Genomic DNA, 15461 nt, shown 5'->3' with positions numbered 1-15461 from the left:
CCACAAGCCATGCAGAGCCACCAAAAAAAAAAGTAACTTGCCATGCTAAAGGTTTTGGAACTCGATTGAAGGTTTTTAGTGGAGAGTGATATGATCTGATTTAGATTTTAACAAATCACCTGGCTATTCTATAGAGAATGTATTGTGAGGGGGCAAGAATGAAAGCAAAATAAATAATTAGGCAGCTATTGCAGTCATCTAAGTTAGAGGTGATGGTGGCTTAAACTGGACAGTGGCATTTGACCGTATCTTTAAAAACATGTTGAAGGAACTAAACATGCATGTCCCTCTCCCCTCCTTGTTACCTCAGTTATACCCATACTTTGGTCACCACTACCACCACATTGCTAGAATGAACACAGAAACTCTGCTGAATTAATAGTTCATTATGTTGAATCAGTTATGTGTGCTTAAGGTACACTTTAGGTTTAATAATTATATTAGCTCAAATTTTCATAATTTTAGTTGTTACACTTAATAATCACATTAAATAGTCATACTCTATCAATGAACACAGAGAAAATTAGAAGGAAAGGAAAATGTCTTTCATGTAAGGAAATAAAGAAAAGAAGGAAGGAGGTAGAGAGGGAAGGAGAACTGATTTTTTATATCATACTTACAAAGTGAAAAGAATCCTGAACTAAAGGGTCAGAAAAACTGTACTAGTCACAGCCTTGCCACTTGCTTACTGTGTGATTTTGTGTAAGTTACGTGACATGGCTCAGGTCTTTATTTTCTATATCTGTGGAATGGTCAATTGAACTAATTTGTTCTAGAATGTCTCTTCTATTCTTCAAATTCTTATTCTAAGAACCACCTTCTTTACCATGCTTTAGGAGTTTTATCCACCTCATACAATCCAACCTCTGGAGACAGGAGATAAATTATGAATCCTGTTTTCAGATAGGAAAGTTGGAATAAACAGAGGCTAAATGATTTTCCCAAGATAACTCAAGCAATTGACAGTATATTTTATTTCATAATACAGAATTCTATGGTCAGATATCCAGATATGAAAATTTTTCCCCTTACACTCATCCCCCGAAAGGTGCTTTTAAGATTGATCCAACAGGGAAAAAATACATACCACAATTCTCTTATGTGATCTGTCTTTTGCTTGGTAACTTGAAATGAGATGAGTTTGAGTACCTGTAATCAATGTATAACAAGTCATCCAGATTGGCTAGTAAGATATATGGTGTCATATTGATCCCTAACCAGTGCTAACCACCTTATTTTTCCTATAGCCGTAAGGTTCTGTGACCGGTGCCATTTGATCAAGCCAGATCGCTGCCACCACTGTTCTGTCTGTGCCATGTAAGTGACAGCCATAATTCCCCTGGGCTGAGCTTGGCCACTGATGGTTACCTTAAAAACCAAGTGACTGATCCTAACATGTTGATCTTAAAGAGCATTTCCTTTCAATCATAATGAGCACATGCCAAATACCCTCACAGGGGTGATGATGATTCAAACTATTATAAAGATAGGAAAGAGAAATAAAACTGCATTTTTAAAAATAAAAATTTTATTTTAGAACAGTTTTAGATTTATAGAATCATTGTAAAGATAGTTCTCATACGCCCCACACCATTTCCCATGTAATATCTTACATTAATATGGTACATTTCTTACAATTAATGAACCAGCATTGATTTTTTATTTTTAGCCAAAATCCATACTCTATTTAGATTTTCTCAGTTTTTCCCTGATGTCTTTGTTCTGTTACAGGATCCTATCCAGGATACCATATTACATTTAGTTGTCATGTCTTCTTAGGCTCCTCTTAGCTGTGACAGTTTCTCAGACTTTACTTGTTTTTGATAACCTTGACGGTTTTTAGAATTGTCAGGTTTTTTGCAGAATATCCCTCAGGTGGGATTTGTCTGATATTTTTCTCATGATTAGATTTAGATAATGTCTTTTGGGGGAGGAAGACCAGAGAGATTAAGTGCCCTTCTCATTATATCATATCAAGGGTACGTACCATAGACATGACTTATCACTGCAATGTTAATCTTAATCATCTGACTGAGGCAGTGTTTGCCAGATTTCTCCACTGTAAAGTTACTCTTCTTCCTCCCCCACTCCATACTGTACTCCTTAGAAGGAAATCTCTGTGTAGAGCCAACACTAAAGGAATGAGAAGTTATGCTTCCCCCACCCTGCCTTGCAGGCAGAGTATCTACATAAATTATTTGGAATTCCTCTACATGGGAGATTTGTCTCTTCTCCCTCATTTATTTATTAAATCATTTACTTATATCAATATGTGGGCATGGACAATCATTTTACATGTGGGGTTAGAAGTCAATACTACTTTATTTTGTTACTCAAATTGCTCCAGCTTTGTAAAATCCCATTTTTATGCTAATAAATATAAGCTTCATATCCTTCTTGTTGAGTGTTTGTTCATCCATGTTTCTCTTACCCTTGATTCAAGCCCAGGCTGCAGTCATGTTTTCTTTACTTTTATTAAGCTAAGTAAATAAAATGAGGAGAGGTATCTTGGACCTATTCTCTGTGTCAGTATCCTAGAGTTCCCAATGCCTTTTAAAGGTTGGAATTTTAGGCATTTAACTTGCTGCCAGCATGACCCTAAAGTTTTGTGATTGGCTCATCCTAGGAACAACTGAGGACAGAATAGTTTTGGAGAAGCTATAGTGGGAATCTAAGAATGAGTGTACTGGGACCATGTAAAAATACTGGTGATACCCTGAGTTCAATTCTGAAGTTTATCACACTGTATTTTGTTCCTTTTGTAGGTGTGTATTAAAAATGGATCATCATTGCCCTTGGTATGTCCTTTTGATTAATTTCTCCCCTCTAATAGCGTCAAAGTCGTTCAATGCCTACTTTCCTAAGCATAGTTGTAAAATGCCTGTTTCCCCTACCATAATTCATTGGGCTTTGTATTTGTGTGGGGAACAGGGAAGACGTAACATTTTAAAGCAAGAATAACTATACCACCAAAGGTGTGATAGTGAATTCCTGGTGTCACAGAGCTAATGGTCTCTTGTCCGTTAGCTATAATAATGAAAGAGAGTACAGATAGTTGTCCCCTTTGACATTACATAATTCAGCTCTTTTTTTAGCTGTCCTGATGTTTGAAAATCTCTAGATTGTTAATTTAAGCAATTCTCCAAATTTTGTATGTCTGACCTAGAGAGCCAGTATGAAATCATCTAACTATAAAGAGAATATGCCATACTATACTAAGTATAGCTGTGGAGATTGTAGTACGTTTTCAGCATCCAAGATCCAGGTTTGCTTGGGTGTGTCAGGAACCAGTCCAGAACTGTTAGGTAGGCCAGCTGTCTCTGTGTCTGTAAATAAAAGGAAAAACAAGTGAGACATGAACTTGTGTTTCCAGTCTGTTCCTATTAAGGGACTTCAATTTCTGTTGAGTTTCTACACAACAGATAATGAAGCAGCAGGGGTAACATAGTTCACTCTGTATCAGTGTGTTCTAAATCAATGGATCCTGATTTCAAATTAGTTTTTCTTTTTTTCCTTTTTTAGGGTTAATAACTGCATTGGATTTTCCAACTATAAATTCTTCCTTCAGTTCTTAGCTTATTCTGTTCTCTATTGCCTGTACATTGCCACAACGGTCTTCAGCTATTTCATCAAATATTGGAGAGTAAGTTAAAAAATCCAGAAGGGTCTCCCCACCAAGAATAAATACACACCTATTCCAATCTGTGACATTGTTCACATTATCTTTTTTTTTTTTTTTTTTTTTACATTTTGAAGTAGCTAATACTGAAGTAATCAGAAGGGAAAGCACAGAAAACAAGTTTCCCACATTAAATATTCTGAGATTTAGGAGGCTGTTATTTAGATGTCAGTTAAGTTTCTGTCATACATGAGAATCTTGTTGGGCCTCCAGGAACCTAATCTCTTGAGACTTACTGATTCTTTACAATGTATTTATCTAATCAAGTTTTAAAAATCTACTTCTTACCAATTTTAGGTTTGAAAAATGTTGAAACTAATTCTAAAACCCTAGTTTCCTAAGAAAAAGGCTGACAAAGCACTCTCTCGTTGTCAGAAAATACTTTCTAAATCCCTGTTCAAAGGAAGTTGCAAAATTCCTACTGGACAGAAAGATTCATTAACTCATCTTCACAAAAGACCAAAATGAAAAGGGAGAGTCTTATTTGAACTTTGCATGACAAACTCTGGGTAGGGTATTAGGAGAACTGAGTTCTAATACTGGCTCTGCTACCTGCTTCACTGGCTCATTGCCAAGATCAAATGAAACATGTTGAGGGACTTCCCTGGCAGTCCAGTGGTTAAGACTTCGCCTTCCAATGCAGGGGGTGCGGGTTCGATCCCTGGTCAGGGAGCTAAGATCCCACATGCTTTGCGGCCAAAAAACCAAAGCATAAAACAGAAGCAATATTCTAAGAAATTCAATAAAGACTTTAAAAATGGTCCACATCAAAAAAAAAAGAAAGAAATGAGGAAATCATAAGATATTATCCAGTGCAAGGTTAAAAGAAAAAGATTAACCTTACACTGGATAATACCTTTAAAAAAATGAAACATATGTTGAAAGTATTTTACTTTTCAAAACATGATTCCAATCATTATAATGAAATCTTTTTTTAAAATCCTACGTTCACCTTTCTTCTACTTGAAGATATCAGTTATATTCCATCTATTTCCAAAAAATTGAAGGCAGATTTTCAGTTTACATATGTATATGGGGTCTGCAGCAGCATATTGACTTTTTTTTTAATTTCATGCCAATGGACTCCAGAAGATATGTCTTCCCCACATACAACTACAATACAGTTACTAAGACATTATAACCTTACATGATGAGGGCTTTCCAAACTGAACCTGAATAGCAAAAAGCAGATGTGGGCAGAGCTACTGGTTATTACTTTAGGAATTGCACAAGAGCCTGTATAACAGGAATATCTCACCTCAGGGGGAGAGGTAAAGCACATAAATCCTGTGAGTAGAATATAGATTATAATAAACTGGAGAAAAAAAAGGAGAAAGGCAAGGTAGTGAGAGCCTAAATAGCCGAGAATGTTTAAATTATTAATTAGTGCTTTGATCCCTACTAGTGTAGAAAATATAGTGTAGAATATTATAGAGGTATGGGCTTTGCATTCTCCCTTCGACTTGCTTAATCAATTCCAATATTTAATAACTATAAGAATCAGGAATTATATAATACATATCAAAATCTCAACTCAGGGATATAAAAGTATAAGCAGAAAGGAAGTTTTATCATAAATTTTCCCCAAATACAAAATGCTTCATCATCCTGGTATCTCTTCTTTGGCCCCTTTCCACATCGCAGGATCTCTTACCTATTGCCCAGGTTTCCATGACCTTTTTGGCATTCCATTCACACACTGAGCCACTACCATAAAAAAAATCTCCTGCAACCAATTCAGCAGGGAAAGTGTCAGCCTTGGTCTTCACTACAGACTTTACTTGGTCCTTAACACAGTAGGCTACTGTTTAAAAACTACCCTTTGATAACAGAGTAAACAATGTTGTATTTCATACATTTTGCCTTTGGCCCTCCTAGTCAGCCAATAGTCAAATACCACAATGCCAGCCAGTGCTGTATGCTTCTTTTACCCTTGAAAGATAATATCTAGATATGATTTAATCTCCAGAAATGTGCCAGTACTCACATACTTAGGAAATAGCCTTGCCCATTTCCTATTCCTTCATTTTTTTCTCCACAATAAACTAGCTTATGCCTGACAGATGCTAGGTGAGGAAACCTGTCCTGGCTTGCCCTCATAATGAAAAGGGCATTGACAGTTCAGAGAAATGCTTCTTTGCAGTCTCTCCAGCCAGAGAGCACTTTGGTGTGGTTTAAAGATGGCTTTCTCAGTTCAAATTGAGTCTCCCCTAAAATGAAAAGTAAACACTGCCATGTATTTTAAAAGCCATGTATCAAGGAGACTAGCTGTGCTCCTAAGAATAGCAACCTCCATTTGTATGGTACTTTACCATTTTCAAAGCACTTTCATATCTGTTATATCATCTTATCCTCACCACAACCTTGTGAACTAGGTAGAGCAGGAATTATTAGTCTAATTTAAAGATGATAAAACTGAGGGTCATAGTAGTTAAGTGACTTGCTCAGGATCACCCAACTTCTAAGTTGCAAAGTGAGAACTTGAACTTGTCTGACTCTTAAGCCCAGTCATCTTAAACACTGTACCATGTCCTACTGCCCATTATGGTCCTACTATAGAGAAGCTCTAGCTCCTTTGAAATAAAGAATTCAGAAGACCATCAGATTGTGGTTCTCCTCTCAATATTAACTTAAAGAGTAGCACTTTGATAGGAAATTGATATTTGACATGAAAAAATAGTAATATACACTTCCCACACTGGGCCATGGATCTCCTCATAGAGGCTATGAATTCTTTTAGAACTAAGATAATAAGATTAATCTACCAATATTCCCCTGAACTGTTTCTGGTGGTTATTGCTTTGAGTAATTTAGCTTGGTTATCTCCTGAGTAGGTAATTTTGAACATAGGGCCATCACCCTCTTCTAACAAAAAAGAAAGTTAAATATTAAGGACTTTATCAAGGGACAACACAGTAGATATGCTTTGGCAGACAGAAGAGAGTTCTATAAGAGCAATTAGGGAAGGGAAAGACTTGCAGCTCAGCCCCTCCGAGTGTGAACTGACTTTATATCAGTCCCTCCTGCCCGGCCATTTCCTATTGTCCATTTAAACATGAAAGATAAGAAGTAAAATAAATGTGAGCTTTAAAACCTTTTAAAAACTTATTAAAAAAGTAGAGATTATGAAAACAAAAACACAGGCAAAAACCACTACAAAATCTTTCCTATAAATTCAAAACAAAACAAACAAAAACCAATCAAATTCAATTTGGGTGCTTAGGCCAAGATTTTATAGAGGAATCATTTCAAAAAGGAGCTTCACATAAAAGTTCATGATGGTCAAAGTCCTTGGTATAGCTATTTCCTGGGGTGCTCTGTCCCCAAGCAAATTTCACCCAGACCACCCCTCAGCTGAAAGCATCTGACTGGTTTACTTCACTTTATCTTCATCCTTCAAACACATACTGTCTGGAAGATTCCCAGTATTTCCTTACATCAAAATAAATATAAATCTCCTCTAAGAGATGAAAAAATTCTGTACCATCTGAATTTGCCAAATGTTTCCAAGCCTTAACTTTCTCCTTCCAAACTGTAGTAGAACTAGATCCTAATGTCAAGGTCTACTTCAACCAAGAATCACCTTTACGACTCAAGAGTATTTGGAAATATTTCAAAGCAATTCATCACACAAAAACAATGATCAGCACAGGAAAGGGGGAAATAAAGAAAAGTCTTTCTCCCAAATGCTTACTCCAAAATTGAAAATGTTTTCTAAAGTTCTCTTCAGAAGACAAAATGTTGCATGCTATGCATGCTATAGAACTTTAGAAAATTCATTCTAGTCTGGGGCTGCTTTAAAAAAACAAAACTGTTGCCATATGGAAAATGAGATGTCCCAGCTAACTATAAAAGTCTTTAGCTACCTACTTTTACAATTGCCTGTCAAATCTTGCATGATTTTACTGTCTAAACAGCTGTTTCACAGGATGTAATATACCAGCACATTCTACTTCAACTATAAAAAACAACCACACAAAATTTGCAGTAGCCTTAAAATCAAGTCGACTTAGAGGTAGAACATTTTAAAATTCTACCTATGTGTTTTAACTTCCTACATATATCACTGTGACAATTTTAGCACACATATATCCAAAGAAACATGACATATAAAGTATTCCAGAATAACCCACCTTGAAACAAGAGGATGAACCATGTGACCTCAAGATCACCTCTAGCCAATGACTCAAAATTTACAAACTAAATGGAATACAAGCTTTAAGAGGTTGCATACCAATTATGGCTTAAGTATACTCTTTTAACCTTACCCTTTTCTAATTGGTATATTATATACTTTATTTTACACTGAACTGCACTTAAGCAAAGATCCATTTTAGGCTTTGTAGGCTAATAGCATATCCATAATAAGGTATGGTCATCCACAGAAAGAACTGTTTTGTAAAAATTTTACAAAATCGACTTTTTTAATTACAGCTAGACATTTTATACATATGGAAGAAAGTACTAACCTATACAGAAAAACTAGCCAAACCTTATGACTTTAATCCTTTGTTTCTGTTTGTTTATTATTTCTTTTCTAGGGGGAATTGCCCAGTGTTCGCTCTAAGTTCCATGTCCTTTTTCTCCTCTTTGTGGCCTGCATGTTTTTTGTCAGCCTTGTGATTCTCTTTGGTTACCATTGTTGGCTTGTCAGCAGAAACAAAACCACCTTAGGTAAGACTGGATATTAAGACTAGGAAAAAAACATATGAATGTATATCCCTGTGACCTATGGATTGTTCCCAAGGAAGAGAAAAACTTCCAATGAAACATTTCACCTGCAGTGACATCTCTTTGCCTCCAAACGGAAACAGATGTAAACACGTTTTACCAAACTGGAGAGCCATAGTGAATGAAGCTTACAGACTAAAGAGAACATTAGTGAATAAAACCTCACACAAAATCAAAAATGACCATTGCTTTTTATAGTTCATTCTGGGTAATAGCTCCCCAGATTTTCAGCTTGAAAATTTTGAAAGGGTGCTCACATAAGGAAGTGAAGGTAAGAATCAGTACAGAAGGGAACATCAGAAGGAGGAAGTCAAGGTCAATAAAGATAGAAAAATCTAATTTATTGAACACTTCTAAAAGCAGAGTCCTGAGAAAAAATCCAAACCAACAAATCATTGAATATCTACAGTTATCAAGGAGCTGTGTAAGGACTGTGGGAATGAGATAAACACATTGAACAAGTGAGTCTCTAGAAAATGAGCACAAGAAATGAAAATTTTTCTCTGAAAATTTTTCCACTACTCTATACTCTGGGCTTTTATTTGGAGAATTGCATTTCTGATGTATCCAGTGCAATAATCGTTTTCATGGTGAAACAAATATTTATACTGTACACGAATAAATGCATGAGGGTTAAGGAGAAAGTGTCCAAATACTGAATGTTTAGCTAAGATACATTTGAGGAAAGTATAGTGCAAAAGCTACTCTACTTTTGGAATTCATTTGCTAATAATGATAACAGCTAAGAAAGTATTTGCACTTATTTTCTAAACCAAATATATATGTAGCACTTAGTTGCTAGGGTAGTAGATTAGCATATTTGGCTTAGAGAGCAGCTACAACATAGAAAAGTACTAAAAGCTTCGTGATAACACAATCTGAAAACAAAGAACAAAAGGGAAATGGCCAGATGCAGCCAGAGCCCAACAGTGAAAGTGTTTGCTTAATGGGATAAATGTGTATCTAAAAATAATGTGCACTAACATGGTCCAATTTCTCATAGTCGTTGAGGTGATTATAGTCCACCCATTGACATTTTTTCTGGAGTAAAACTCAATTTCTTACATTGCAGGCTTCAGTGTGAACATGTTCATTTCTGAAATGTTTCAAAACCAAATCAGTGTCATTACCATCTCTTTATGTGTCATTACTTTCATCCCAGCTCTAAATATAGAGACCATTTGGCTGTTACTGCCATTTAGATTCAAATAAAGTGCTGTTAGATTTGTTCTTTCACTCCTTACATGCAGTACAAAACACATACTAACCCATGACTGTTCAATTATTTATACCATCATGTGTTTCTTCTGCATTTTTTAAAAAAGAGTGTACCAATTCTTTATGTTTAATAACAAACTTACTTTGTATTAAAGTGATTAAGCTGGTTTTTACCAAGTAATTTAGCAATAACTAAGAATGAGGGGCCTATGCTACCACGGCAAAAAAATATTGTAGAAGCAAGTCACATTCATGGAGAACTGTAAAATTGTAATGGTCCTGATTATTGCTCTCTTCTTCTTTTCTTCAAATTCCCTACTCTGCCATAGAGGCCTTCTGTACTCCAGTGTTTACAAGTGGCCCAGAGAAAAATGGGTTCAACCTTGGCTTCATCAAAAATATCCAGCAGGTGTTTGGAGATAACAAGAAGTTCTGGTTAATACCTATTGGGTCCAGGTAGGTAATTATTACCACTGAAAGAAGTTGATGCTGAACCATGCCTTGAAGTAGCAAATTCAATTTTGACTGTATTATGCACTAGATATCAGTCCAATGTAAAACTGTATTTCCCGTGTTTTTCATTACTAGGTTAGTAAAGATAAATCAGGTGGTGAGGGCATGATACAATAAGCATTCTCATGCTTTGTTTGTAGCAGTGTAAACTGGTACCAGTCATTTGTAAATGAATTTGGGTTTTTTGTTTGTTTGTTTGTTTTTGTTTTTTTGCGGTACACGGGCCTCTCACTGTTGTGGCCTCTCCCGTTGAGGAGCACAGGCTCCGGACACGCAGGCTCAGCAGCCATGGCTCACGGGCCCAGCTGCTCCACGGCATGTGGGATCTTCCTGGACCGGGGCACGAACCTGTGTCCCCTGCATCAGCAGGCAGACTCTCAACCACTGTGCCACCAGGGAAGCCCATGAATTTGGTTTTTAAATAACTCTGTTGTTTTTCTTCTGTATGTATTTGTACATATTTTTAATAACAGTATACATACTACTTTGAATTTTACATTTTTCACTTAAATTATACTAAACATTTCCCCTTATTGTGACATAGTCTTTATTTTTTTTAATTTAATTAATTTTGGCTGCATTGGGTCTTCATTGCTGTATACAGTCTTTCTCTAGTTGCAGCAAGCAGAGGCTACTCTTCATTGCGGTGGCTTCTCTTGTTGTGGAGCATAGGCTCCAGGCACGTGGGCTTCAGTAGTTGTGCATGTGGGCTCAGTAGTTGTGGCTCGCGGGCTCTAGAGGTCAGGCTCAGTAGTTGTGGCACACAGGCCTAGCTTCTCTGTGGCATGTGGGATCCTCCCAGACCAGGGATTGAACCTGTGTCCCCTGCATTGGCAGGCAGATTCCCAACCACTCCACCACCAGGGAAGCCCTGTGATATAGTCTTTATAACCACTACTTTTAACTACATCATATTCCAACCATTGGGGAAATATATATTCCCATAGTGTTGAATGTTCAGTTTGTTTCCTAATTATTACCTGGAAATAATGCCACAATGAACATTTTTGTGCCTAGTTTATCTCTAGCTTTAGAATAATTCCCAGAAACGGAATTACTGGAACACTGGACATGGAGATTCTTATGTTTTTTGATATATACAAATATATGGACCTTCTATCCTGTTCCATTGATCTATAGTTCTATTTCTGTGCTGATACCATACTGTTTTGATGGCTATAGCTTTGTAGTATAATCTGAAGTCCAGGAGCCTGATTCCTCCAGCTCCATTTTTCTTTCTCAAGATTGCTTTGGCTATTCGGGGTCTTTTGTATCTCCATACAAATTTTAAGATTTTGTTCTAAATCTGTGAAAAATGCCATTGGTAATTTTATGGGGATTGCATCGAATCTGTAGATTGCCTTGGGTAGTATAGTCATTTTGACAATATTGATTCTTCCAGTCCAAGAATATAGTATATCTTTCCATCTGTTTGTGTCATTCTTTGATTTCATTTAGCAGCGTCTTATAGTTTTCGGAGTACAGGTCTTTTGCCTCCTTAGGTTTATTCCTAGGTATTTTATCCTTTTTGCTGTGATAGTAAATGGGATTGTTTCTTGAATTTCTCTTTCTGATCTTTCATTGTCAGTGTATAGAAAAGCAACAGATTTCTGTGTATTAATTTTGTATCTTGCAACTTTACCAAATTCATTGATTAGTTCTACTAGTTTTCTGGTGGTATATTTAGTATTTTTTATGTATAGTGTCATGTCGTCTGCAAACAGTGATAGTTTAACTTCTTCATTTCCAGTTTGGATTCCTTTCATTTCTTTTTCTTCTCTGATTACTATAGCTAGGACTTCCAAAAGTATGTTGAATAAAAGTGGTGAGAGTTGACATCCTTGTCTTGTTCCTGATCTTGGAGGAAATGCTTTCAGCTTTTCACCATTGAGTAGGATGTTAGCTGTGGGTTTGTCGTATATGGCCTTTATTATGTTGAGGTATCTTCCCTCTATGCCCACTTTCTGGAGAGATTTTATCATAAATGGGTGTTGAATTTTGTCAAAAGCTTTTTCTGCACCTATTGAGATGATCATATGGTTTTTAGTCTTCAATTTGTTGATGTGGTGTATCACACTGATTGATTTGTGGATATTGAAGAATCCTTACATCCCTGAGATAAATCCCACTTGATTATGCTGTATGATCCTTTTAATGTATTGTTGGATTCAGATTGCTAGTGTTTTGATGAGGATTTTTGCATCTATGTTCATCAGTGATATTGGCCTGTAATTTTCTTTTTTGTGGTATCTTTATCTGGTTTTAGTATCAGGGTAATGGAGTCTCCTTAAGAAACTAAGAATAGAGCTGCCATATGATCCTGCAATCCCACTCCTGGGCATATATCCAGAGAAAAACATAGTCTGAAAGTATGCATGCACCCCAATGTTCACTGCAGCACTGTTTACAATAACCAAGACATGGAAGCAACCTTAATGTCTATAGACAGATGAATGGATAAAGAAGTTGTGGTACATATACACAATGGAATATTACTCAGCCATTGAAAAGAATGAAATAATGCCATTTGCGGCCACATAGATGGACTTAGAGATTGTCATACTAGGGGAAGTAAGTCAGACAGAGAAAGAGAAGTATCGTATGATATCAATTATGTGGAATCTAAAAAAAATGATACAGATGAACTTATTTACAAAACAGAAACGGACTCACAGACTCAGAGAACAAACTTATGGTTACCAGGAGCGAAGTGGGGGCAGGGGGAGATAGTTAGGGAGTTTGGGATTGACAAAAAAATTGTATATCACTATGTTGTACATTTGTAACTTACATGAAATTGTACATCAACTATACAACAATTAAAAAATAAAATAATTTATAAATGAAAAAACAAATATATGGAGAAGAAAAACAACAGAGGGGAAATATACCCCCAAAATGCTCTAAGTGGTATGGCCAACAGTCTTAGAATTTTTTTTTCTCCACTTTTCATATTTTGGGATTAAATGCTTATATTACTTTCATGGAGGGAAAAGTTAAAGTTTTTAATTTAAACAAGAACAAAAAGCAAGAACAAACAAAGATTGATTTAGAGATTCTAGGTAATTCTTATAATTGCAACAGGAATGAAGAGAAAGCAATGAAGGAGAGGTGAGCTTGTGTCCTCTGAGTGACTTCATGAACCAGATTAAAACTACTATCAACTAAACTAGATCTAGAGCAAAGCTTATTTATAGGCTTCTTGCAATCCCCTTTAGATCCATTCTTCAGACAGGAATACAGCCATTTGTTCACTTATTTGAGGAAACTTTTCTGGAGTAAGGTGGTAATTAAGAAAGATTTTCTCCTCTTCATTAATTGCCCTAGTAGTTCCTCTGTACCAGCTAGTGTTTTACAGGCTCACTTATTTAAAAGCTGTGGTATATCCTATGCCCTGGCTATAAATCACAAGACAAAACTGTGTCAGTGGGTAATGTTGATTAATAACTAATACCAGCAATTATTTGCACCCCACTCACACACATACATACACAAACACACAATAACACTACGCCAAAGGGAGGTTTAAAATGAGTCTTCTTTGGAATAAAGAACAAGAGCAAAAATCAAAGCCCACTCACTTATAATCAGTATAGTTACATCATCTGTAGAGAACTATCAAATCTGCGGGAGGATAATTGCCCCAAGGATCTGCACTCTTAGAAATGCCTCACTTTGGCTCTTTCTCCCACCTTTTAATAACGTTTCTGCCATACAAGCCAAATAACAGGGCATTCAGCCATTATTATTATCTATCACCAATTCACAGCATGTTATCTCCAGTGAATTCAATGGTACTTTTTTTTTTTCAAACAGAAAGTCACAACAATTATAATCATCCTCATCAGTACACTCAGTCCCATGTAATTAATTTTTTTATCTTGATCTTTTGTTAGCACTTTTATGAATTCATCAGTTTTCCATTTCAGTTCTCAAAAAGCTTATTCATTCAGTTCAGCAGTATAGTCAGTTACCAGAATCCTGTACTTGTCAGAGTCTTTTGCATGAATTCCTTGGAGATGAAACCCTCATATAGGAACATTTTTGCAAAAGCATCAGAGTACAACCAGAACTGTCTGTAAATGACAAAAGACTTAAAAATGACCATGGTTAAAGATTTGATGAAAGTTCATAATAATGCAATTGACAAAGAAATTTAGTTATTTCTGAGATATACATTTTAAAGCAATAACTAGAATTATGACTTATTATACCAGAACATTTAAGATTTTTAGAAATTTCATGTAATGTCTGAAACATCAATATTAACATATTTCCATACAAATAACCCAAAGAAAGTTTAGTATTAGTTGTTTTTTGTTTGCTTTTTTATACTGCAGGTTCTTATTAGTCATCAATTTTTTTTTTTTTTTTTTTTTTTTTTTTGCGGTATGCGGGCCTCTCACTGTTGTGGCCTCTCCAGTTGCGGAGCACAGGCTCCGGATGCGCAGGCTCAGCGGCCATGGCTCACGGGCTCAGCTGCTCCGCGGCATGTGGGACCTTCCCAGACCGGGGCACGAACCCGTGTCCCCTGCATCGGCAGGTGGACTCTCAAACACTGCGCCACCAGGGAAGCCCTAGTCATCAATTTTATACACATCAGTGTATACATGTCAATCCCAATCGCCCAATTCAGCACACCACCATCCCAACCCCACCGCAGTTTTCCCCGCTTGGTGTCCATACATTTGTTCTCTACATCTGTGTCTCAACTTCTGCCTTGCAAACCAGTTCATCTGTACCATTGTTCTAAGTTCCACATACATGCATTAATATACGATATTTGTTTTTCTCTTTCTGACTTACTTCACTCTGTATGACAGTCTCTAGATCCATCCACGTCTCAACAAATGATTCAATTTCGTTCCTTTTTATGGCTAATATTCCATTGTATATATGTACCACATCTTCTTTATCCATTCATCTGCTGATGGGCATTTAGCTTGTTTCCATGACCTGGCTATTGTAGATAGTGCTGCAATGAACACTGGGGTGCATGTGTCTTTTTGAACTATGGTTTTCTCTGGGTATATGCCCAGTAGTGGGATTGCTGGATCACATGGTAATTCTTTTTTTAGTTTCTTAAGGAATCTCCATACTGTTCTCCATACTGGCTGTATCAATTTACATTCCCACCAACAGTGCAAGAGGGTTTCCTATTCTCCACACCCTCTCCAACATTTGTTTTTTGTAGATTTTCTGATGATGCCCATTCTAAATGGTGTGAGGTGATACCTCATTGTACTTTTGATTTGCATTTCTCTAATAATTAGTGATGTTGAGCAGCTTTTCATGTGCTTCTTGGCCATCTGTATGTCTT

The 15461-nt window shown here is 36.4% G+C and overlaps 1 protein-coding gene across 1 annotated transcript in view; it reads left to right on the top strand.

The window, feature by feature from the left end:
- Positions 1–15461, top strand: part of ZDHHC15 (zDHHC palmitoyltransferase 15) — a gene marked incomplete at both ends in the record, with an annotated part of 104218 nt that overhangs the window by 68304 nt on the left and 20453 nt on the right. Inside the window, 5 exons of the mRNA XM_079727310.1 lie at positions 1248–1317; positions 2766–2798; positions 3523–3643; positions 8221–8353; positions 9958–10084. Of these exons, the coding sequence (XP_079583436.1) occupies positions 1248–1317; positions 2766–2798; positions 3523–3643; positions 8221–8353; positions 9958–10084 (484 nt within the window). The remainder of the gene's footprint in view (positions 1–1247; positions 1318–2765; positions 2799–3522; positions 3644–8220; positions 8354–9957; positions 10085–15461) is intronic.

The sequence above is a fragment of the Hyperoodon ampullatus genome (assembly GCF_949752795.1).
Source record: "Hyperoodon ampullatus genome assembly, chromosome: X".
Taxonomy (NCBI): domain Eukaryota; kingdom Metazoa; phylum Chordata; class Mammalia; order Artiodactyla; family Ziphiidae; genus Hyperoodon; species Hyperoodon ampullatus.
This window is presented reverse-complemented; position numbering and strand designations above follow the sequence as displayed.